Below are 25,309 nucleotides of genomic sequence, written 5' to 3'. Positions count from 1 at the left end.
TCAGTGGGGCAATAAACCAAAGTCCATTGTGTTTGCTGTGTGAGTTCATGATGCTGGTTTGCTGATAGTATAAATAGCTGGCATCTGAAGCAATAATGATTTGTTATACTTTACTGAATGATTAGACTTTTAAAAATCACAACATCAAGAACAGCTGGTGGAAAACAGTCGAGGCAACAGGTTTATAATTGTTTATAAGCAAGAAACCTGTATCTTTCCTGTTTGCACAGGGTTGCCAAGTCTTCAGCTCAAAGACCAAATATGGAAGGGTCAGAATTTGATGCCAACATCATGAACCTGCCAAACAACCTACCTTGTTTCAACAGTCACAACTTAATTATTTTTTTATTATTATTCTTTTTTAACATAATGATTAATATAATTGATCTAATGAATACCAAAAATCTAACCAATACATTGAATCATATTATTCAAAATAACAACTAACTAACTAACTAACTAACTAACGAAAGAAAGAAAGAAAGAAAGAAAGAAACAAACAAACAAACAAACAAACAAACAAATCAGACGGACCTGGCAACACTGGAATGTCTTCAATAGTCTCCTATCGTTTGTATTCCCGAAGGCGTTGCTGTTCGCCCTCCAACCTCTACAGGGCAGAGAAGAGCAGCGGCACTGAGGGGTCTCTCCCACGAACAACAACGCGGAAGTTCGTGTATTTTGACCATAGTGAAGCAGACATGACTTCTAATGGAGGCTCTGTGGACGGTCTTCTGTCTTATGAAACACTTGTGCACGCTGTAGCCGGCGCGATGGTAAGTGAACTAAACACCTGTAATACATGCACACATGTACACACACACACACACACACACGGACACACACTCATGTACACACGGACACACACGGACACACACTCATGTACAGACACACACACGGACACACACACGGACACACACACATGTACACACACACATGTACACACACACATGTACACACACACACACGGACACACACTCATGTACACACACACACGGACACACGTTCACACTGACACACACGGGCTGCTGTCTGTAGCAGGGTTCCTGCCACACTGAAGTCTGTCACAAGACTTCACACTTTTAAAAAGTGAAAATGACACATTCTGAGTTGGGTTTGGACAAGAATGAAGAAATATGAGCTAATTTTGACATGATTGTGGTCAGTGATGGGAGAAAACCTACATGGACACAAGGACAACATGAACCCGAGCCGAGGATTGAATCTGGAGCTGTGAGGTGGAAACACTACCTGCAGCCTCTTGTCACTTACTAATTTGCATATTCATCCCTTGATCATTTGCATATCAAAGCACTTTACATGAATAAACAAAAACAGTTTTCAGAAATTGAAAATAGAAATATCCATGAAGTTTACAGGTGGAATAAATTACTCGATTCACACAGATAAGAAAAGAGTTTAGAACAAAGAAAGGTGTGTATGGACAAACACTCATCTGTGATTGATTGCTGGGAAGATAAAGCCGATCTTTATACCGGCTAGAGATGAGTCGACTAGACCTGATCTCGCATCTAATGTAAGCAGCAGTTGATTTGGTTAAACATTTGGTAGTAAACTTAATCAAAACTAGCAACGATATGGCTGGTAACATGATTCAGAATGCTGCTAAATATCACAGCTAGTGATATTGTTGAGCATCATTTGTATTCCTATTATATAATATAGTGTTAATTCTCTCCACTCTCTCCCTTTTGTGTTTGTTCACTACTTTAAGTAGTTTTGTAATTACTGTATGTATATGTATATACACTTGATCATGACAGAAGTTACTGAGATGCTCAAATGAAGTTCTTAAGCATGTGTGTGTGGTTGACAGGGCAGTGTGACAGCAATGACCGTGTTCTTCCCTCTGGACACAGCCAGAATTCGATTGCAGGGTGAGTTGATGGACACAGTTTCACAGCTGACTCTGTTCTTGAGGGTGTATTCATGTTTTCTGTATTGGATATATGTTATCATTTTACTGTATATTATACATGTGTGTGTGTTGATCGCCTGCTTCACTGTGTGTCATACTGCTTGTGTTTCAGTGGACGAGAGCCGAAAGTCAAACTCCACTCCTGTGATTCTGGCTGAGATTGCAAAAGAGGAGGGCGTGTAAGTGCTCCACACGGTGGTGGGGGCTAACTGTAAAAGTGTAAGCTAGCAAGTGACTGCTTCAGTGAAGAAAAAAAAGAATGGTAGATAGCGTTATTTAATGCAACAGTATAAGGAGCTACTTTAGCTAGCATTGTTCATTTATGGGCTTTTGCACAGCCAGGAAGTTTTTGCCCATCCAGGGAGTTCACCCACTTTGGGGCTTCTGCCCGCCCTGGGGCTTCACCAACTGTGGGGCTTCTGCCTGTCCAGGGGCTTCTGCCCACTGTGGGGCTTCTGCCCATCCAGGGGCTGCTTCCTGTGCAGTGGCTTCAACTACCATGGAGCTGCTGTCCATCCAAGGGCTTTACCCACTGTGGGGCTTCTGCCTAGCCAAAGAGTTCTGGGGATTCTAACCAACCAGTGACTTTGTCCATCCTGGGACTTCTGCCCCAATCATGGCTTTTTTTAAATCTCAAAATACTTCAGAACAGGCCGCAAGCAATGTGTACTGAGAATATCTGAGAATAACAGGGAACCAACTAGTGAAACACCTAATAATTTAAAGTTAATGGTTAACTTGTACTTTTTCATGTGATATTTATTTTCTCTTTGCTCATGCAGAATGTCTCTCTATCGTGGCTGGTTTCCTGTAATCTCTAGTCTGTGCTGTTCCAACTTTGTCTACTTCTACACATTCAATTCCCTGAAGCGGATGATGGTCCTGGAAAAAGGGCAGTCCAGGCCTGGCAGAGATCTTGTCATGGGCTTCATCGCAGGTAAACAATCATATTCAAACCAACTTATTCTGCTTCTCCTACTCAGCCGTTTCACACTGAGACTGAGTCTTTTATTAAATGAGTGTTTTGTTACACGTTGCTGTTTCAAACGTAACCAGAAACACGCTGAACTGTGAATGAACGAGATGAAATCAGAACTGAGCCTTGTTCTTCATCTAGTTGAATATGTTTTTGCCTATGAGGTGTTATATTGTTCTGGTGTTTGCTGTAGGGACTGTGAACGTGCTCCTGACTACACCCATGTGGGTGGTGAACACTCGGCTGAAGCTACAGGGAGCGAAATTCCGGAACGAAGACCTCCAGCAGACACACTACAGGGGCATTTTTGGTCAGTCCAAAAAACACACGATGTCACTTTCCCTAATCACTACTACGGAGGTACAGCCGGTCACTAGACTCCTACAGAAAGAAATGAAACACGATAGAGCTGCTATACTCCACAGTTGATTTTCTTCCTGTAACAAGAAGTCTCTAAGCACGTTTTTCCCCTTATACCACATATACAGAGAAGACTTTCCTGTTTTGCAAAACAAAGCCCAGGCAGTAGATACTCCTTCTTTAAATGTAAAAACCTCACATAAACACATATACACACTTTAAAACGATTATGGAAATGGTGAGATATTAAAAAGAGGCCATTAATATCTGATATCACCTTAATATTATATTAAATCCACCTGTAATTTGACTCAAAGGCTTGTGAATTGTATGACCTGTGATCTGACACCATCCGGTTTATTATTATGATTGACAGCTCAGTATTTTTTACTTTTTTTTCTTTCTCTCTCTAAGACACTTTCTCTCAGATCATAGCTGACGAGGGAATCGGGGCACTGTGGAACGGCACGCTCCCGTCCCTGCTGCTGGTCTTCAACCCTGCAGTGCAGTTCATGTTCTATGAGGCCATGAAGAGGAGGGCAGGCCAAAATGGACAGAAGGTGAGCCTCATGAAGCATTATTTTTATTCTGGCAATTGCTACTATCTCCTTAGTGTTAAGGTTTATTCTTAATACTCATCTGAAAATTTTATTTCACACAGATTTCATCCCTTCAGATCTTCATCATCGGAGCCATCGCCAAGGCTATCGCAACGACGGCCACTTATCCACTGCAGACTATTCAGTCCATTCTTAGGGTAAACACACTGCCTGCCAGGTTTTACTAGCACCAGATATGGGCATATTTAATCTAATGTTTAGTCTCTGTTCACACAAATTGTTTCTAATCCTTGTATGTCTTTTTTTTTTCTTCACTTTGTCAGTTTGGCCAACACAAATCACAAGAGAAAGGAGGTTTACTGGGCAGCATACGCAATCTGGTGAAATTACTAATGGACAGAATCAAGTAAGATCAGACTCAAATGCAAATAAAATGTTTTATTGTGTGTGTGTTATTGAAATCCTAATGAATTTCTGCATTTTATATACGGCACAGTGTATAGTAATGGTGGTACATATTGTCTTTTGGAGACGCAAGCTTTACTCCTTTAACCACGTCTCTGTTTTCCATTAGCACGCTTCAAGTCACACTCTCTCTTGTGGATGCAAAGGAATTTCTCAAATGCCAACTAACTGCATGTAGGAGTTAAAGTTAAGAGCGGTGAACGGTGGACTGTGGCCTGTTTGCTTGCTTGTAGCGCCAGATTGTCGCCCTAAAACATTTCTTCTTATAAGTGTTTCAGATGTCATTTGAGCGTAGGTAGTACAATCCTGCACTGAGATATACGTAAGTCTACTGAAAGAGGATTCATTTGTTTATACAAGAAGAAAACCTGCCCACGATTCCCCCCAACATAAAAAAAACAACAAGCTAAAGTCTAAAAAACACATTTAAATAGATAGAGGAGTGCGCAGTGTACGATTTTAACACCGATCCCCCTCTGTGTATGTTTGTGCATTCATCAGTCCATGAGTCAGTCCTGAGACACTATCTTAAGAATCGGTGTTTGAAAACATGTACAGTGTTATGCTTTTAACAGCCTTGTACAAATGAGTTTAATGTCCACGTTGCTGACATTTTTTCTGTTAGTCTGCTGAATCTGTTTAAACATGCCTGAGCTCTGGCATAGGAAAGAACGGGAAAAAAAATCAACTTTTTAATGATCACCTTCAGCTTTATTTATATAGTGTTACATTTGAATGTAATCGAATTTCAGGTCAAAATTCTCTACCATTTGCCCAAAAACTGAAAGTACCAGTTTTGACAATTTTTTTTTTTGCCTAAATAGGTCACTGTAATAGTTATGTTAGTCAAGGATACACTACAGCATTTGTTTGACATTGCATCCTGGATTTTTGCAGTTATAATCACCTCCACTCCTTTGAGAAGGCTTTAACCTACATTGTGGGGTGTGGCTGTGGGGAATTGGCCATTTAGCCACAAGAGCATTAGTGTGGTCAGGTACTGATGGCAGGTGAAGGTGCTTGTGGTGCAGTTGGCTTTCCAGCTCATCCCAAAGCTTTTCATAGGGGTTGAAGTCGGTGCTCTGTGCAGGCCACTCCACTTGTTCCTCTCCAACCTTGGACTATCATGTCTTCATGAAGCTACCATGGTCAGATATCCATAAATAACTGACCATGTTGTGAACACTGATAGATTTTATTTTACATTAAGGAACTCTGCATTTACTGTGAAAAAGACATACTGTAAAGTCCCCAAGTCCAGCGTAGTGTGTGTGATGTGGAAAAATCTTCCAAGTGATGTCAGTTAATATTCGAGAGTTCAAAACACCTACACAAATCATTCCAAACTTGTCAATCAACTCATTACTTTTTATATAGAAGTTTGACAGGTCTGGTCATCCACTTTAATCGGACACTGGACACTGTGGAGTATCATGTAGGGATGATGAAATGATTCAATAGTATAGGTCTTGTATAGCAAGAAATAACTTAAGATGTGTGGTACATAGATGCGTAGAAGTGAGGAGCATTGCCTTGCTCTATGTACAAACATTCACTTCTAGCCAGCTTCAGAAACACTGGAACTAAAAACAGATCTATCGTTTATGTAGATAAGAGTGTAGCCATTTACCTTCAAGTATAACCCTCTTGTTTTCCTTCCATGTTTCTCTGACAGGCGCAATGGAGTGCTCAGCCTGTACAAAGGTCTGGAGGCGAAGCTTCTTCAGACGGTGCTGACAGCAGCTCTCATGTTCATGGTTTATGAGAAGATCACTTCTGTTACCTTCAAACTGATGGGCCTCAATAAGAAGCTGAAGCATTAACGACAGTTACGCCTTACAACTAACTAGAGTTAGCCTGCTTCCATTACTACCTTTAAACTACCTTTCTAAACTCTGTAATGCCAGATCTTAACCGTCATCCCTTCACCAGAACAGGGGCTCAATAATCAAAGATCATCTCAAATGTCTATAATTTTGGATACCTTTGTCTCATTCCATTTACTGTCAGATTTTAGAAATTATCTAAAAAAAAAAAAAAAAACCACCTTTTAGTGTAATTCTTAATTCTGTACAGTGAAGACTGTATGGATTTATGAATTTAAAATTTTTTTAGAAATATAATTAGTGGCAATAAAATTTCCGGACTCTTAGACACCGAGTTATTTCGCTGCACAAGTAGTTTTTGGCCTAAGATTTCATCAGTAATCGTACACACGGGCCCCAATAGGTAACCATGCTATTATTTTTCTCTCATTGCCATGCATACTTTTTTTTAAAAAGGATTAAAACTTTGTCTTTCGGAATTTTTACTGGAATCGTCTAGGAAAGTGATACGTAATGCTGGCTCCATATGCAATAACAGGAAATTTGGGAAATTCTAGTTGGGCAATTAATGTCTTACTTTACTTTACCTTACTGTGTTTTATTCTCTTTAAACAGTCAGATATGTATTTGCAATAGTTCAACTATTCTTAATTTTTTTTTTAGCTGTATGTGAAAAAAATAACTGCATTGATGAGTCAGATAGTGATTCATGTGTCTGTATCATTCAGTTCTTACTCAAATGTGAGAGGTTACATCTCCATCTGTAAGGTGGACATTTGTTATTACCTGCACTGATTGATGGTTTTTGTGTGTGTGTGTTATTTACTTTTTTGTGGGCTAGAGAAGAAAACCTGAAATACTTTCAGCTACACATTTAGCCTTTTTTTTGTCCATCAGCACATTAATTAGGTAAAGAGTTTATTAAGAATTCAAATTACTGTGCAAATGTATGCAAAACTTCACCTAAAATAATCCTTGAGGTAAATTTTATTCAAGTTATTTAGTACTTTATCGGTGGACGTGTACTTTATGAATTCCAGTGGTCAGTGTAACAGAATAATAACTACCTCTAATGCTGTAGCTTTGATTATTTATAAACCTCTTACTTATACAAGGATTTTATTTTATTATTAAAGAATCTTATAAATATATGTGCAATGATGACTGATATTCGGTATAGAATTTAGCTGAAATCACACTGTTAATTGACTATAATTATTTGGACTTGTTGCACTTATTACTTATACTTCATACTTATTATATAACAGTCTCACTTTGTTAACACTGTGTCCAGATGGTGTGCTGGAGTTGGGACAATGTGGACTTGTTTACACTATAAATGAAAAAGTCATGTAATTATTCCCTATATGTGCATTTTTTTTGCTAATTAAAAAGCTGGTCATGATGAAACTGGATGTAGAAGTCAGTGGTATTAAAAAGAAATGTGAGGAAAAACCTTTTCACATGTTTACTTACTTTGGGTTAAGAGAAATTTAATCGCTTACATTTTAAATAAGTGTCAGCGATGCTTAGAAGTGAAACTTGAAACCGTTGACTGTTGAAGGTTTTCAAGCACTGCAAGTGTTTGTTTATTGCTTTGTTTTCATTGATGGTTCAACAAGTGCCTGTAACTTGATAGCATATAAGAAATCACAAACAACAATAAATACAATATCACCCATTTAAAAGTTTAGCACGATTAACAAACATTTTATTGTCACAAAGCCAAATGAGTCAGACCCCAAAATGGGAATCAAAATAGGCTTGTGCCCGAGAGACCCTTATTTGTATCGAGAAACCCATTTAAAGTTTGGGAGAATAATGACAATCATTCGGAAGTTCAATTTGCATGATATAATTGTTACTGTATGAATCTATATCGTATAGTATTGGATAGAAGCATGAAGGTTACAGGTACACTATATGACCATCACACTCATATGTGGCTCTTCATCAAACTGTTGCCACAATTTTAGAAGCACGCACTTGTTTAAAATGTTTTTATGTGTTGTTGCATTAAGATTTGCCTTCACTGGAGCCAAAGGGTGTAAACCTGTTTTGTTATGACAATGCGCCTGTGCACAAAGCAGGGTCCGTGAAGACAGTTTGCAAAGGTTGGAGTGGATACTGTGAGTGTTCTGCACAGAGCCCTGACCTCAACCCAGCTGAAAGCCTTTGGGATGAACTCATTTCCTCATTTGACATCAATGCCTGACCGCACCATTGATTTTGTGACCGAATGAACAGAAATTCCCACAACCATTTTCCATGATCTAGTCTTCCCAGAAGAACCATCTCCATGTTTATGCTAAGGATTATGGAAATTTAACATGTGGGTGTGAAGGTCGGATGTCTACATACTTTTGGCATATAGTGCATGTTTAGATCTATATACAGACAAGAAGACCATCTTGGTTGATTGAATACAGTCTTAGATTTTAGGGTTAGAGTCATGTTGGTGATGATGGCTTGCCATTTCCTTGAGATACCAATCTGGAAGGAACGTATACTGGGAATCTCTGTGAACTGTGTAGGTCACGTCTCTATGTGGCTCCCATGCAAACAGGTACACCAACCTGAGAGAAATATTGTACAGCAGAATGCAGATTTGAGTAAATTCCAGGGAAGAAAGTTCATATACATAAAACAAACTGACGTTGGCGCTGGATAAGAAAAATGCTGCAAATGTCTTTGCCAATTTATTAATCAACAACTGTAGAGCACATAGTGTATACTGTAGTAGACCATTCAGGACAGACCTAGCGTTTCTCAGCGTTTACCCTCATCCAAAAAATTAATCAGTATCTACATACCCCGGATTATCCTCTTTCACCACAGATTTCACAAAGGAGAGGAAATCGCTACAGAAGTTCATACAGACTGTTGGCTTCCAGCAGTTGTGCTCGTTCTACATGAGAAACAGAGCAAGAAAATATTTGACATTCTGCATGTAACGTATCCATATAATAAAAGTATTCCTGCTCAAATCATTCTAATGCAAACAAACCTTAATTAGTTGGGATATTTTTGACACGAGAAATGTCTCTACAGACACCACTATACCATCATGGTCTCGGAATCCGGCAACTATACGTGGAACCCCTGGAAGAAATGACTGTGCCCACCATTTCAGCAGCTTATATCTAGGAGAGGAAAGTACATATCATTGAAAGTGTTGTTTGTCCTTAATTTACTGAGCAATCTCAGCTTTATCGCATATAATATTCAAAGGAACTTAAATGTTATTAAAAGTATAAATTTTTTGGGTTTTATTTTAATAGTAAAAAATGTTTAAATGTAAAAAAAAGGTTTACATTTACTTTCGAAACACACCTGTGAAAGTTACTACGCTGCTTTGGGGTGCAGATTTCAGCTGAGGTCTTTAGCTCGACGTAGCAGCCTGGAGCTGGAGGAGCTTTGGCGTCTTTATCTCGGCAATCCACCTCACCAGAGAAGAGCAGCTTATGATCTGCTAGGTGAGTTTGGACTACTGTGCAGAAAGCCTCATTTGTATTGACAACCCCTCCTCGGTCTGGGACACCATTCACATCATCTAGAAAAGGAGGACAGGACACTAGGAGCAAGTGCAGCAACTAAAATAAACACTGACATGTCTTGTAGTCATAATAATTATACTTATTATATATTTATATATAATATTGTGCTGAAATGATTTCTGTTGCTGTACTTATGCAGCAAATGTTCTTATTCTCAAAAAAACACAACTACACTAAATGTTCATATAAGTTCCACCATACTGTATTATACCATAATTAATAAACCACGTACAAATACAACTTTTGCATATTCACACACTAAACTATGCACACTACCGTACTATGTCATACTATACTATTTTTCATCAAAAGCTATGCTATAGGTCATGTCAGCACTTAAGTATGCATATTTAAAAGGTGAAATAATAGAATACCTGCACAGGTGTACTGCTCAAACTTGTAACCCCAGTACATCATCTCCTCATGTTTCTCTGCACGGTTCTCTCGGTTAACTCGGGCCGCCTCGGTCTCCACTTCGCTCATGTAAAGAGTCCCTCTGAACTTGGACACGGCCAGCAGCCATCCCTCCTGCGTCTCATACGGCGTGACCAACAGCTTTGTTAAGTGGCCTCGCCAAGTGACAAAGTGTACACCTAGTGTACTGGAAATGAAGAGGTTTCAGTCACTCTGCACCTCAAAGCTCAATATTAGGTTCTAAACATCTGACTGATGTCAACATGACAAGCGCACACATGCAGAAGGAAATATTCTATTAATTATTATTATTCAATAAAGGAACCCCACAGAAAAGATAAGAAGATTAGACAAACTGGGCCAAAATCTCATTAGAAAAGAAAAATTGTCTTATTGTGTTAGAAAACGTAACAGCTAATTTTGTCCAATACACAAAGACAGGCCATGTAGCACTGTTTAACCAAAGGAAGGCATGTGTCTGGGGGTGAGATGAATTTGTATATTTAGATAAAACAGAATTTCTGGAAGGAAAGGTAAGTGCTTGTGTGCATTTTCTTTGTGTTTTACTAGTGGATATAGAAACGTGTTGCATTTTGATCAGATGTGTTGGATTTGACTTTGGCAGATGTAGTAGCTCAGTGGTTAAAGTGTCGGACCACCGATCGGAAGTTCATGAGTTTGAATCCCAGGTCTACCAAGCTGCCACTTCTCAAATCAAATCTTATTTGTCACATACACATACATACATAATACGACATGCAGTGAAATGCTTTTTGCATCTGTCCGGTATTCAAACATAAGGAATGCAATTTGGGATAAAAAATATAACCAAAAGGAGGTAGATAAATAAATAAAAAGTATAAACTATATAAAATATGAAAATATAAGTGAAAAATAATATATATGTTATACACATATACATTTATATATACATATACATAAATGCAAATGGTTTTTAATTATTTAATTATTAAATTGTCCATGTGCAGTATGGTGTGTATAAAGTTATACTGTGCTGTGCAAGTCCAGAGTTAAAGTGTCGGTGCAAAAAAGGTGTGCAAAAAACAGTGAAGATGAAGGGAGAGGTCCAGTACTAGGTCCAGATCTAGATCCTGGGTTTTTCCTAGTTTAATCTCCATTCTGGGCCCCTGAGCAAGGCCCTTAACCCTTGTATAAAGTTGTATAAAGGGTGTCTGCTAAATGTAAATATAACACACCCATGACTACAGTACTAGGAATAACCTAGGTGATTGAAATAAAACTATCTCTCACCAGGAGCTTGAAGAAGTGGATGTGGAGCATAGTTTGGCTCGGTTCGTTACAATCCACCTCAGGATATGATCAAGTCTCTCTTTTACCCCGTCATCTCTTTTAACGAAGCGGTCTCTGTAACCGTCCCTCAGGTTAAAGTTGGGTTTTTTACTCGGTTCAACGTAGTAACGCAGTTGTCTGGAGTCATTAAAGAAGGATCTTTCTGAATCCAGAGAAAACACCCCGACTTCCACAGGCTGTCTGTACTGAGGAAAGACTCGTTCATAGAGCTGTGCTCGAGTACTGAGGGAACGGGGTACTGGGGCATCATCACCGGCTCGAAACCGCTTTACAGCGTACAGATCATTACAGTCTTTGTCTCTTCTCTGTCTGCTGCTTCCAGGGCGACGATCCATGTCTCATATATAGGTGCTGGCTAGATACAAATTTACTATCAAGTTTTATTAATTCTAACTCACCTAAACGACAACAATATGACAATCATTTACAATAATGACAATAATAACGATCTACCCTGTCCGATTCTTTAAAAGGAATAATACCACTTTAACTAAACTAGACATGCTCCAGCTGTTCTATGTAATGCAATGCAGCTAGCAAGCTAGCAAGCTCGAAACCAAAACATAACAGGCTAGTAAACATGCTAGCTAGCTAACGTAAGAGCTGTGCGACAGGTCCCACAGCAGGATACATGTATTCATTGGGCATTAAAAAATAATATATTACAATGTTTTAAAATGTAAAGCCTGTCTGGAAAACAAGTCATGGTCAGAGCAACGAATAAATATCTATCTGTCTGGCTGTTTTGATTTTGGAGCGTCTTGACCTGTAAATTCAGACATCATCAGTCCGATTTCAAAATAAAAGTAGCAAACGTAGAATTTTTTTTTATTCGTTTTTTTTTTTTTAACATTTCTGCACTAATCATTACAAACCCTACTGCAAAGTCAGAATATGTAGGTTTTATCTAATATTATATACATTATTTAATACATACATTCTGTCCAAATGAACATAGAAAGCTCTGTTATTTGTTCTGTCTGTGGTCGCATTTTCACACTGACCTGAAAAAATATAATGGCCATTAATTAAAAAAAAAAAAAGAAGTCTAAATAAGTACTTAAGTATTTAACCTTACACAAGTAAGTAAACTATGTAATATGGCATTTGGGAAAACGAGAAATGTAATTTATTTTAAAAATACAATTTTCCATCTCTAAACCTGAAAGCAACATGACTAGAGGTACAGAAGTTAAATAAGTCAAAACAAACAAACAAATAATTCCCCTTTTGCCATTTCATTTGCAATATGCAATAAAAATGAAAAATATATTGAAATCTATCTATTTACCAGTTTATTTTCCACCCAATTATTCATAATTAACTTATAAAATTAAATAATTAATATTCATTCATTCATCTTCGACCGCTTATCTGAACTACCTCGGGTCACGGGGAGCCTGTGCCTATCTCAGGCGTCATCGGGCATCAAGGCAGGATACACCCTGGATGGAGTGCCAACCCATCGCAGGGCACACACACACTCTCATTCACTCACGCACTCACACACTACGGACAATTTTCCAGAGATGCCAATCAACCTACCATGCATGTCTTTGGACAGGGGGAGGAAACCGGAGTACCCGGAGGAAACCCCAGAGGCACGGGGAGAACATGCAAACTCCACACACACAAGGTGGAGGCGGGAATTGAACCCCACAACCCTGGAGGTGTGAGGTGAACGTGCTAACCACTAAGCCACCGTGCCCACGTTATAAAGCACATAATAAAGCTAATAGGAAAAAAGGAAATTCAAAATCTTCTGTCATTTTATTCATCAAATGCAAGATACTGTATGTCAAAATGAAAATGAAAATGCATTGTTTACTTTGTCTTTTCTTTACCATAGCAGATGTCAACACATCTGACAAAATTTTGAATCAATCAATCAATCAACTGTAAAAACAAATTTGTGTATTTAGTTGCACTAAAACATACTTATACTCAACTTATACGTACTTATACTCTGGTTCAGAGCCGGTGCTTTGGCTGTCGAAAAAGAAAGAACTGGTTCTAAATTAGGCTCTGGCTCCGAACCAGCACTCAAACTGCCTTGGTGGAAAAGGGGCATTAGAGTGAGCAGGAGCGAGCAAATGCCACTGACAGAATGAGCTGCAACAGAGGTTCATGAAAACTGAGTATAGAAGGGAACAATTGCAATGTGGATGGTAAAGCAACTGTAAGGCAAATTAACTACATGTCCAGTCAAGAGTTAAAGCTTTATTTTCATGCCAGATGTTTACATCAAAGAACTGATTCATATGGCCATGTGCTTGATGCTGCCGTCTCTCAGAAAAGAATGAAACCGATTTTATGTGATCAATTGACAGCAACAAGCCTATACATTCACAAAGTACACATTGACCAACAGCAAGCATTCCTTTGCACATAAAGAGTATACAGCATTCAAGACATCCTGGAAAGTATTCCTTGCACACCGGATTTTCTATTTACATACGATAACACACCACATACTGTTATACCATGAAAATAGCATGAAAAATACAATATACTTAATTATCATAAATGGTAACGTTAATGAATAATAGGTGATCATTAATTAAGGATGATGATGAGATACAATATATACAGAAACTTGGTAGTCCACATATCCTGCAATAGACTGAGACACAACAGTAGGTCCTCAGTGGTTTTCAGGGCTGACATTATTGTTAGGAAATAGAGGCATTTTATTTGCTTTGCAGAATCAGTCCAGTCTTATAATATTCTTATGATCCGTAGTACATTTATTACAATACTCAGCAACACTGGGACCTTTTCTGTACTGGACAGCAGTGCCAAACTAGTCATTCAACCAAAATGAAAACCAAACTCCAGTATCTACTCAAAAATACATTGAAAATGTTGAAACTCTGCATTATTTTAGATGTGGATCAGGATCTATTCCATTAAAATCATGTATTTTGTACTGTATATTCCACCTCAAATAGCATACACAGTCAGTCCATCTGAAATAATAAAACTACATAACTAGTAGTAAGGGAAAAAAAGGGTAACACAACTAAACAACTCCTGAGTTATTGTAAACTGTTAACTAAGTTTCTTTTGAAAAGCTGGAATGCACTTTTCAATGGCAGATTAGATCTCGACTGAACCCCTGTGTACAGTAAGAGCTTGGAGAGGTTGGAAAGCCACTTTGCATGTGTATTTATGTCTCTCTCCTAGTTTAAACAGAGACTGGCTTGCTGTGAGTGTGTGCCTAGTAGACACGTTTCTGAAAGCTGCATTACTGATCTCGGGCTCTTCCATAGGTGGGTCATTCAGGCTGACGGGAACTGGAGCCCCAGGAGAAGAGGCTCGGCAGCCGATAGCTGGAGTCTCGTCTGGCTGGATCAGGGAGTGTAAGAGTCTCTGGTGCTGATTTCTTGCGTGGTCTGTCTTTGGGCACAGAGAGGAAGTCTGGGGCTTCTGTGGAGAGAGGGGTGGATGGGGCACTGGATGGTCCGCTGTGTGCACAGGATGGCAGAGGCGTCGTGCTGATGTTGATGGCTGGGGGGAATGTGCCTAGCTTCTTATTGGTGGCTTCTTGTGTGGCACGCTCGTACTCTCTCACCTCCTCCATTGTCATGTCTTTTGGGAGAGAGACCAAAAATTCTCAGACTTATACACACTAAATGTTTTTTTAATTAGCTTAATTTTGTCCTAAGGTATTTAAAAGCAGTTTGATTTGTTTAGGGGACGCTTCTGGATTTAGCAGAGATATGTAATATATCACAAGAGGTATGAAAATAATGTTAATAGGACATAATCAACAAGAAGATGCAGGTGATGTCCAATCTCAAAGTGAGTTAACTTTCAAAGCATTTGAGGCAAAAAAAAAAACCCTTTAGTATGCAGTACACATTAAATTATTAATATATATATATCATATTATAATATTATATATGATATATATATATATATATATATATATATATATATATATATATATATATATATATATATATATATATATATATATATATGATGTATAATTGAACTGAATATATATTATATTCAGTTATATGAATTATACATCATTAGTCCTGAAAGTGATGGCAAAGATCACATGACAAAAGCCTTCACACTGTGTGACATCAAATCCAAAGTTAAATGTCAATTATGCTACATTTCTAGTCCCCTCTGGCTGAAAAATTGACACTCAGCAGGTGCTCAGCTGTAATGACACTATAGGGCACTTTGCTGCATTAGTTATGGTGAAACATGCATGCAGAACAAGCAGAAGAAAGGACGCAAACAATCTGTAGCAGATGTTAATACACATGCAGCCAATGAAAGGAATAATGCATCCTATTCCAAAAAAAAGTAAAAAATTAAGAAACATGGTAACAGACTTATGCATGACAATAATAACGAGAACAATGAGACTTCACCAAAAGAGAAACACACAGGAGGATATAAAGAGGCAGATTAATGAAGATTGTATAAAAGGGTAATAAGGATATTCAGACACAGTCAGGTCTTGTATGACTGAACACTGTTGACTAGAGATGGCTGCCAATTTTACAGACTTTAATAGAAGGACGCTGTACATGCTCACACTCAAAATCTGATTCATTTTTTTGGCAGAAGTATGTAGAGGTGATTTGCACCAGTATCACCATGGAAACACAGTACAGATTACATGTTAATGCCTTTATCCCCCAATGAGACATTATAACAATAATCATTCTGAGATCAGTAAACATTTTCGAACAGAAAAACACACATCGATTTTTGTAACACAATCACAGAACAAATAATTATCCTTCTACATACCAATCCACTCATCCACCCAGGCAAAGGCCTGTCTGTGACCTAGTGACAGCACGTCCCTTATCACCTTGAAAGAGAGTGAGAGAGAGAATACTTGGTTAAGAAGACATTCTTTATTATGTACCTAATCAAGGACAGAAGTCATGATTAATTTACTGAGCATCACTGTTCATGTTTCTGTACGTGTATTAAAAAAACGGTTGGGGGAAAAAGGCTCATCAGTCAAGGACAAGCTGTCATGGTGGACTTTGCGGTGGGTTGGGTTTGAGGTTTATAGAGCTCAGATGTGATATGGGGTGTGGGTAATAAGCACATGAGAAAGAAATGGAAAGACCTTGTGAACAAAGTGCTCCACGCGTGTCTGCAGTCCCCACACCTCGAACTTCACCGTCACTAACTTATAGGAGCACATGATGGGGTCCTGAGTATCTCTCCAGCCCTCCTGCAGCAAACCCCGTGAAGTCTTCTCTGACTTAAAGTAGCGTAAGTCCTGAGGAAAGAATTTAAACGATGGGAAATAATATACAACTGTCCATTCCAACAATATCCCATGCCTATCCTATGCATTCATAGTTTTCTTTCTCTATGATACAACATGCAATCATCTGGAAAATTATTCATAGGTTTTTGACAGTGTACAGGATTACTTTTTGCACATTATGCCACACAGAACTGCACCAGAATGTACTGGTTTGTCACTGGATGCTTGTGCAGAGGATTTCCACAGGACTGTGATAACTGCGTCATTGAGGTGTCTGCAAATAAAAATTGTGAATGTCCTACAATTTTATTACAGCTGTGTGTTGGGAATGACTGTACTGAAACCTTTCTCCCAGCTTAAGTGCTTTTGTTGTTCTGTCCCTACATACAGTCTGTACTTTACTGCACAAATACCTTTTATCTGGTGTAGACAATATAATAATAACTGAAAAATTGTGTTTTGGCTTCATCTGACCACCTTCCACTCATTCAACTTATTGCCATCATGTTTTTTTTTTAAACAAACCCCTGATGTACCTTAGAGATGTCTTGGACTATTATGTAACACTAAGCTATTAAAATGACTAGAGAACATGAATTTCTCTTTCAGATAAACTTTGTAGCTGCTTAACATCACCTTCTCACATCATCTTTTTATGCAGAGGCCTTTTATAAAGCGTCTGGATGGATTTATGTTTCTTCTACATTCAACACTTGGATAGTTTTCTCTTTTCATATGTACATGTTTTATATGTACGTATAGATTCACGGACCGGATTTATAAATCTAGCTTTATGTTCAATTGTTGGATTTTTGCACCCAAAGCTGAACACTAGCAAACATCTACATTTTTTATTTTTTTTAAATTATTTTTATTCACATGATTATGTTGCTAATGCCATAATGATGCTACGCTCACACACAACAACTCGCAGCAACAAATCCACCGAAGACCATTTATTTCTAATGAAAGTCGGCGAAATCAGGGAACATGAGCGACAGCACCCTTTTCTGACTAAATGTGGACATGTCCAGTGATGCAACAAAATTGAGAAAAGTTTATCTTTATGTAAATATGAAGCTACTTGTTGCAGTGACTACTAATCTGAGTAAAGATAATAAAGCGCACAAGATTGGTGAGAAGAAGGACACACTGCTTCTCCTTCATATTGTGTGATATATTGCATATATACACTGCTGTTTTAGAAACAAATGCTCTCCCTCCAGAATGTTTCATTTTAACAGCAATTAGTTTTCAATGCTAGTTGCGGCAGCTGCTTATCCTATTACTATGGCAAGTAGTAGTAAGAACAGCTAGTTGTATCAAAAATCCTAGGCTTGGTAAGACCTTAGGGAAAATCCATATTCTGTACCACCTGTCCTACACAGGGTTACAGAGGTTCCTGGGGACTTCTGGCACAAGACCTACCATGGGTGGGGTGCAGTCCATGGCAGAGAACAATCACACAACACACTCATACACCCATTCACACACCATGTCACTCAGCCTACCATACATGTCTTTGGACTGGGGGATGAAACTGGAATACCTGGAGGAAAGCAGGGAAAGAAGACGCAAACTCTGCTTCCCCCCAACCCTGGTGGTAAGCCACTGTGCCCACTACATGTGAACTAAAATTAAAAATAAAATGTAAATAACGTGAGTGTGTATGTGACCGTAATTGAGATCAGGTGAGTGCAATCAATACTCAGACTTACAGCCATATTTGTAGTCAGCTTTTTAAATAATTATTTTTTTTTATAATAACAGACCTATTGAATGAATCATACGAGGCCACAAATGTTAAATTTCAGTGAAATATGTCCATTTGTCAGTAAGTAAGTATTGAGTAATTATGCTAGCATCAAATATCAGCTTTGCATTTTATTAATGTTTTCCACTATAATACAATTCCACAGTGTTACTTTCAGGGAATATCAGTTTCAGTACTTGGCAATGAACATACCTCGGAAAAAAAACAAGGTTTGTAATTCAGTCAGATATTAGAATAGTTGAGAACAAACGTCTAGATAGTTTTACTAGACAATGTATCACCCAGAGGGAATTCACACAACAGACATACTGCATCGTAATGAGTCTCTTTCCTTCAGTCACTGATCTATAAATAGTGTTCTATGGAAGGTGTTTGGAGGAAGCTAATGCTTTGTGGCACAACAGGAGGTTCATCTTTATCCTAATGTCACAAGCTGCCACTAATCAGACATCTTCTTTTAAGCTAATGACTCGCACGTCGGAGAGGAAAGATCGCTTATGAATAGGGGAGGAGATCTCGTTGCGTTCCCAATTGGGGTTTGAATAGTCTGAGCAGCAATCACTGTAAGTGCTTGGGTAACTTAAGGCACATCATATAGATAAGGCAATTGAAGTATCCCATGAAGAGTCTTTCACATGATGAAATACGACTACGTTAAAAGGGTACAGCACGGAAATACATGGAGTGGGAAGATCAGAGCAGTTTCCGGGTGGCAGTGAATAAAAAAAGCAAAATATCTTTGAAATTTATTTATTAATAGAATTTAAAAGCTGATTAGCCTTTTCAGTGTTATAAAGCATGGATTTCACTTACTCTGGTAATGATTTGTACATTCTTACACCAATCTGAAATCATTTAGTGCAGCTGAAATGCAAGCCATTCTACGGCTGAAACGTTTTAATAAAGCTACTTTTTCCTAAAAGCATTTTTTAACTGCTGTATCAACACACTTGATGGAAGCAATTCAATCTGTTGAAATCATATTTGCCAATTTAAAAAGGTTTCTAATGATATCTGTATTTTTTTTTAAAAAAAAAAAAAAATAAAAAAAAAAAAAAAAAAAGAAAGAAAGAAAGAAAGAAAAAAAAGACAATTATTAAAAAATCAAGTTTTAAACCACATCAATGCTAAAACAAAATGAGACGATACTAAAAAAATCATGAACACAAGCTGCTAAAAAGGAAATAATAACACCACACACACACACACATTTTTATACCAAACCATGTTTTTCAGTGAACTTAATAAAATGCACAAACAGCAAGAAATCCTTAGAGAATTCTGAATTATGTGAATGAATGTACATGATACATGAATTATTTCAAAGAGGAAAAAGCAAACCCTGAAAGTAGCCACAAAATAGATCAATGTTTGCTATGAATAAATGAATGAATCACCGAATCAGTGAATCAGTGAATGAACTTATAAGCAATAAGTAAAAAAAAATAATCCATTAGATACACACTTTTAGAAAAAGTATGTATTTGTATATATGTATAAAATAAGTAAAGAGTTGAAAAGAGTTTGGAGATGAAGTGTTTCTCCTGACACACTGATAGCCGAGAGATAATAGAGTGTGTCAGGAGAAAATGGCCAGCCATGAGAGATTACTTCATCACCAGATTACACAATAATATATCAGTGCTCATTATTTCTGACTGGCCGTGCTGTCAGTCTGCAGCCGAATCAGAGAGAGAGTGAGAGAGGGAGAGAGTGAGAGAGAGAGAGAGAGAGAGAGAGAGAGAGAGAGAGAGAGAGAATACACTGGCTCTACCATGTGGATGTAATTGCAGATTTTTTACTGAATAACCCTGGAGATGTAATGAAGCTGGGTCAAAGGTAGAAAGCTGTTGTCATTACTGTGTGTGTGTGTGTGTGTGTGTGTTTGTGTTTTTCCACCCCCACAGTCTGAAATGACATCATCACGTGCTCCAATGGATGATACCCATCTACTGATTACAGAGAAAGTAACAGGCTCTCATTAATTTTGATGACATGCAATTTCAGTGTGTGTGGCTTCGAAATGTCTTCTTCTTCTTCTTCTTCTTCTTCTTCTTCTTGTTTGTTTTTCCTAAGCAACTTTCTAATCCAAGCCGCTTTTGATAATACATACGAGTACATGGCATGAGCACATTTGAATTTACACCACAGCACTGCTGACGTCTCAAATCTTATACATTCTCTTCAGTAGTGTGGCTCTGACAAGAGAATAAGGACGTTCTAATTATTATTATGTTTATATAATAATTCACAGGGGCTCGGTGTATGACAGACACCCCACATAATCTAAGCCTAATAGGAAATGGATTAAAAATGATCTTGTTATTTAACAAAGACTACAAACACATGCTTTCTGTTAGGAGAAAATTGATGGAAGATTGCAAGGAGGCTCGGATGTCGTTGATTTTCCTGCACGGGAGAGTCACAGTTTACGGTTTCTTTGTAACATCATAAGCTGCGAGGTTTGTGCTTGACTCATAAACTTAAAAAAAGAAAGACTGGTGAAGGAATGCCTGATTAGAGCTGCTATAATTAAATGTGAATAAGAACTAGCTTGTCTCGTGGATGTGCCATAACATTAACTATAAACGGTGGAAAATCATGACAGGTATTTCATTAATAAATTAAAATCACTTGGTTATGAGGAATAATAATAATAATAATAATAATAATAATAATAATAATAAACCTTCTTGGTGGTAACATCACTCTACCATATCATGAATTCCTTTCCTATAACATACTGTACTGTACTGATGCCTTACCTCAGATTCTTTGAAGTAACGCTCTGGGATTTCATCATATGCAATGTCAATGAAACACACCTCAGTGTCCTCATCTCTGGGCTCGTCAAAAATCTGCAGCAGGAAGAGAAGTGCAGAAAAGTATAAGCGTTGAAAAAAAACATTGCATTAAACAAAAACATTACATAAAGAAGCTCCTTTGGTTTCATGTTGTTATATCATATAAAATGTCATTACTGATTACAAAATTAAAGCCAAAGAACTTCCTGTGTTGCCTGAAATTTACATTATTTTATACAACTGAGCAATTGATTGTCTTTGGCCTTGCTCAGGGGCCCAGCAGTCATAACTTGGAGGACCTGGGATTCAAATTCACAACCTTCCAATTTCCATTTGGTTAAGACCAACACCTTAACCACTAGGCTATTACATCCCTGCCCTGGTTTATAATTATTAATAATTATAGCATTAGAACATATGAGTGTATTATATATAGTGCACATGAGAATGTGGAGCAGACACGGACTCTTCTACTGCTTGGCGATTAATAAAGGTTATTTTAGTCGTCTCGCTTTCTAGGATTAGAAATGATTTGTTTTTCAAAAGGGGCTTTAAATAGGACAGATACGTGTTGTTTGACCTGTGAGTAGTAACACAGCCTGTGCAGTGATGTCACCTCCATGCACACTGGGAGTATGCTTTTCTAGCTCACATCCTACCTGGCATACTACACCCCAGATTACACCTTTGTTTAGTGTATTAGAGATCTGTTAGATGAGCTAATCTTTATCTTGCCCTTGTCTGAGTGTGCGATTACTGTATATAATGTCTATATTATTATCAGCACTTTGCCCATGTTTCTGCATGATTCTTCAGTTTGAAGAAAAACAATTTCTAATCAGGTCTTTGAAAACTTAGTTACATGATGCTTGCAATGTCATAAGAAATGTCATGTCATGTACCAGTGTCTCTGTTCATGCTGACATAAAATCATCTCCCCTGCGCCTGGCATTTCAGAACCCCACTGAGATAAATTAGATAATGTCAGGACACATAATGACCCTCTACAATGCGAGACATGATATCCTGAATGAAGAAAATGTAATGTAAATTTCTATTACATACATTATATAACAAATATAAGACCATAATCCTATTTTTTACTAATTTAATTAGAAAATATGGCTTAAAATAATTAGATTTCTGTAAAATCTGTAAAATAATTAGATTTCTGTAAAATTTCTGATAGATATAAATGTATTTTTATAACTTATTTAAAATTTTTAGATTTCTGAAAAGCTGCTTTGCAATAATGTCCATTTTTAAAAGTAAAAAAAAAAGATTAAGACAATTACAAGCTTTAAATTAATAAAAATATCTAAAATATGTGTAATAATCATTTGAAATTATTGTATAAACCTTTTAGATAATAAAGAGTAATATTAGTTGAATCTGCCTATAAACATGTTCTCTTGCTAACATTTATATTTTTGATATGATGCTTAATAATGACAAATAATTGCATCAGACAGACTAATGGGTCAAGCATTATAAAGATATTATAAAGATTCTGGTTATAAGATTTATTTTTAATTATTGGTACGTTGTGCTTCCTAGTTTAAACATAAGGAGGAGCTGTGGATTTAAGGATGAGAGACTGAGCGTGCGAGTGTCAGAAGCGGTTGTATAATATTGAGTCCTCATGGTTGTGTCATGTTGCTGTTGCTCACGTTGAGACTCCAGAGTGTTCTAAGCCTTGTAAAGACTTTAATGGTTTCGGAGCACGCGTCTGTATCAAAGCATTCGCTGAGAACCCTGCTCTTGCCCTTTGACGGCAGCCGTCTGTTAGAGTACGTAAGGCTTTGGAGACTCTAGCACTACAGCAAGTGACTGGAGTTATAGAGGAAAACATATAAAGTATTAAAGCATGATATACGGAAGATAGGGAAGATAGGGATATGTTATGGAAAAGGAATACGATGGATACCGAAAAGGATATGTCTGAATGAAGAAATGGACAAGTGAGAAGACAAGACATGAATGAAAATGAAAAAAAAAGGTATAAGAAGAAAGAAAACTAGGTGTATATTTTAGACATTAGGGAACAATAGCTATAGAAAGGACAGAAAATGAAGTAGACACTGATCCTTAGATATTAGATAATTAAAAAGTATTAGATCAGAAATTGTAATACAAGAGAGAGGTTTTACAATAAATTGTACGATCACAGCTATACGCAGCCAATGCTCCAGATTCAGCCGTTAACACAGGCTATTTTAACAGAAACACAGTTTAAAGACAGACTATTAGCTGTGAAAACAAGTATGGTTATGGCATTATGTGCTGTGATGGAATGGACAGACGCCTACAGCATTACTGCCTCCAGTGAAAAAAAAAAGGAACATGGATCTTCAAAGTGTCTTCAGCAATCAGAGAGAAAAATACAACATGACCACTAGGCTTTCATTTAAAGTCTGCCAGCTACAGAAATTCAGCAGCTACAGATAGGGTTGTGTTGAACGCCACAGGTGCAGCCTGACTGGATTCAGATAAATAGTCTTTAGTGTTTGTGGACAAAAACAAGCTCGAGCTATCCTGCAGCTTGTACTCTGATCTGTAGCCAGAGAAAACCTTAAGAGGATAAGATCCTTTGTGAATGGCTATTAAAAGGCAATTCATACTGTAGAACTGCAGTGTCTTGGACTGCATGAACCTGCAGCAAACAGTGAAGACAATGGGGAACATCATGGCACTCTCTCTGCCTCCATCACAGGACATCATTTACAAAGGCTGCCTAAGTAAAGCCACCAGAATAGTGCCTGACATCTCCTACCCCTCCCATAAACTCTTTGCCACCCTCTGCCAGGATCTTGCAGACGATACTGGAGTGTCCAGGCCAACTCCACAGTTTCCTGAACAGCTTTTTTCCACAAGCTGTCAGGACCTGCAATGATAAAATGTCTCTCACCTACCTAACATGGAATTAAAGGACCCAACCCCAGTATGCACTAATCACTTCAAATCACTACACACATACCCAGGAATGTGTGTATACCCATAATGCACTGTTCAAATCAGCATTACCTGTCATACAGCTATAGCACTATAATCACTTTATTTCACACAGGGGTGGCTTAATCATCACACACCAGCCCAGGTACTAGACTTTTGCACCATGGCCTTGAGAAATGCTATTTCATTCTATATCTATATCTATATCTATGTCTAGACTAACAATTAAGCTCTCTAATCTTTAATAAATCCTAATAAAACACTGATCATCAAGTTGGAATACACTCAGGATGGGACACTAGTCCATTGCAAAGCATCGCTCATACACCCAGTCACACCTTGTTGCAATTTAGCATAGACAATCCATATTGTTTTTCTTCAGTCATTCAGAGGTGGACTTGGTGGTGTGTTTTGGATCATTGTCCTTCTGCAGAACCCAAGTTCACTTCAGTTTGAGGTCACGAACAGATTGCCACACATTGTCCTTCAGGATTTTTTGGTAGACAGCAGAATTCATGCTTTCATTTATCACAGCAAGTCTTCCAGGTCCTGAAGCAGCAAAACAGCCCCAGAACATAACACTAACACCATATTTTACTGTTGGTATGTTGTTCTTTTTCAGAAATGCAGTGTTACTTTTACGCCAGATGTAATGTGACACACACCTTCCAAAAAGTTGTCTCGTCAGTTCGCAGAGTATTTTCCCAAAAGTCTTGGGGATCATCAAGATGTTTTCTATCAAATCCGAGACATTCCTTTATGTCCTTTATGCTCAGTAGAGGTTTTCGTCTTGGAACTCTGCCATGCAGGCCATTTTTTCCCAGTCTCTTTCTTATGGTGGAGTCATGAACACTGACTTTAACTGAGGCAAGTGAGGCCTGCAGTTCTTTGGATGTTGTTGTGGGGTCTTTTGTGACATCTTGGATGAGTTGTCGTTGCGCTCTTGGGGCAATTTTGGTTGGCCGGCCACTTCTGAGAAGGTTCACCACTGTTCCATGCTTGCGCCATTTGTGGATAATGGCTCTCACTGGGTTCGCTGGAGTCCTAAAGCTTTAGAAATGGATTTATAACCTTTTCCAGATTGATAGATCTA

General features: G+C 38.0%; 3 protein-coding genes across 3 annotated transcripts in view; 1 reads left to right on the top strand and 2 right to left on the bottom strand.

Moving 5' to 3' along the window:
- Window positions 1-79: 79 nt before the first annotated feature.
- On the top strand, window positions 80-7,536 carry slc25a17l (solute carrier family 25 member 17-like). Its single transcript, XM_060892309.1, has 9 exons — window positions 80-776; window positions 1,838-1,898; window positions 2,052-2,118; window positions 2,722-2,876; window positions 3,109-3,225; window positions 3,690-3,835; window positions 3,937-4,032; window positions 4,159-4,241; window positions 5,976-7,536. The coding sequence occupies exons 1-9, from the start codon at window positions 549-551 to the stop codon at window positions 6,121-6,123; spliced, it is 1,101 nt and encodes a 366-aa protein (XP_060748292.1). The 5' UTR covers window positions 80-548; the 3' UTR covers window positions 6,124-7,536.
- A 271-nt stretch (window positions 7,537-7,807) lies between these two features.
- On the bottom strand, window positions 7,808-12,203 carry dxo (decapping exoribonuclease). Its single transcript, XM_060893006.1, has 6 exons — window positions 11,370-12,203; window positions 10,058-10,284; window positions 9,460-9,679; window positions 9,134-9,269; window positions 8,940-9,034; window positions 7,808-8,702 (listed from the first exon to the last, which is right to left on the bottom strand). Exons 1-6 carry the CDS (start codon window positions 11,762-11,764, stop codon window positions 8,558-8,560), a joined length of 1,218 nt encoding a protein of 405 aa, XP_060748989.1. The 5' UTR covers window positions 11,765-12,203; the 3' UTR covers window positions 7,808-8,557.
- Window positions 12,204-13,634: 1,431 nt separating this feature from the next.
- The window catches only part of pitpnc1a (phosphatidylinositol transfer protein cytoplasmic 1a), a 49,535-nt gene continuing 37,860 nt past the window's right edge, over window positions 13,635-25,309 (bottom strand). Inside the window, exons 6-9 of the mRNA XM_060892542.1 lie at window positions 21,226-21,318; window positions 16,540-16,695; window positions 16,209-16,272; window positions 13,635-15,020 (exon numbers count right to left, since the gene is read on the bottom strand). Of these exons, the coding sequence (XP_060748525.1) occupies window positions 14,707-15,020; window positions 16,209-16,272; window positions 16,540-16,695; window positions 21,226-21,318 (627 nt within the window). The 3' untranslated portion in view covers window positions 13,635-14,706. The remainder of the gene's footprint in view (window positions 15,021-16,208; window positions 16,273-16,539; window positions 16,696-21,225; window positions 21,319-25,309) is intronic.

Source organism: Tachysurus vachellii, chromosome 18 (genome assembly GCF_030014155.1).
Source record: "Tachysurus vachellii isolate PV-2020 chromosome 18, HZAU_Pvac_v1, whole genome shotgun sequence".
Taxonomy (NCBI): Eukaryota; Metazoa; Chordata; class Actinopteri; order Siluriformes; family Bagridae; genus Tachysurus; species Tachysurus vachellii.
This window is presented reverse-complemented; position numbering and strand designations above follow the sequence as displayed.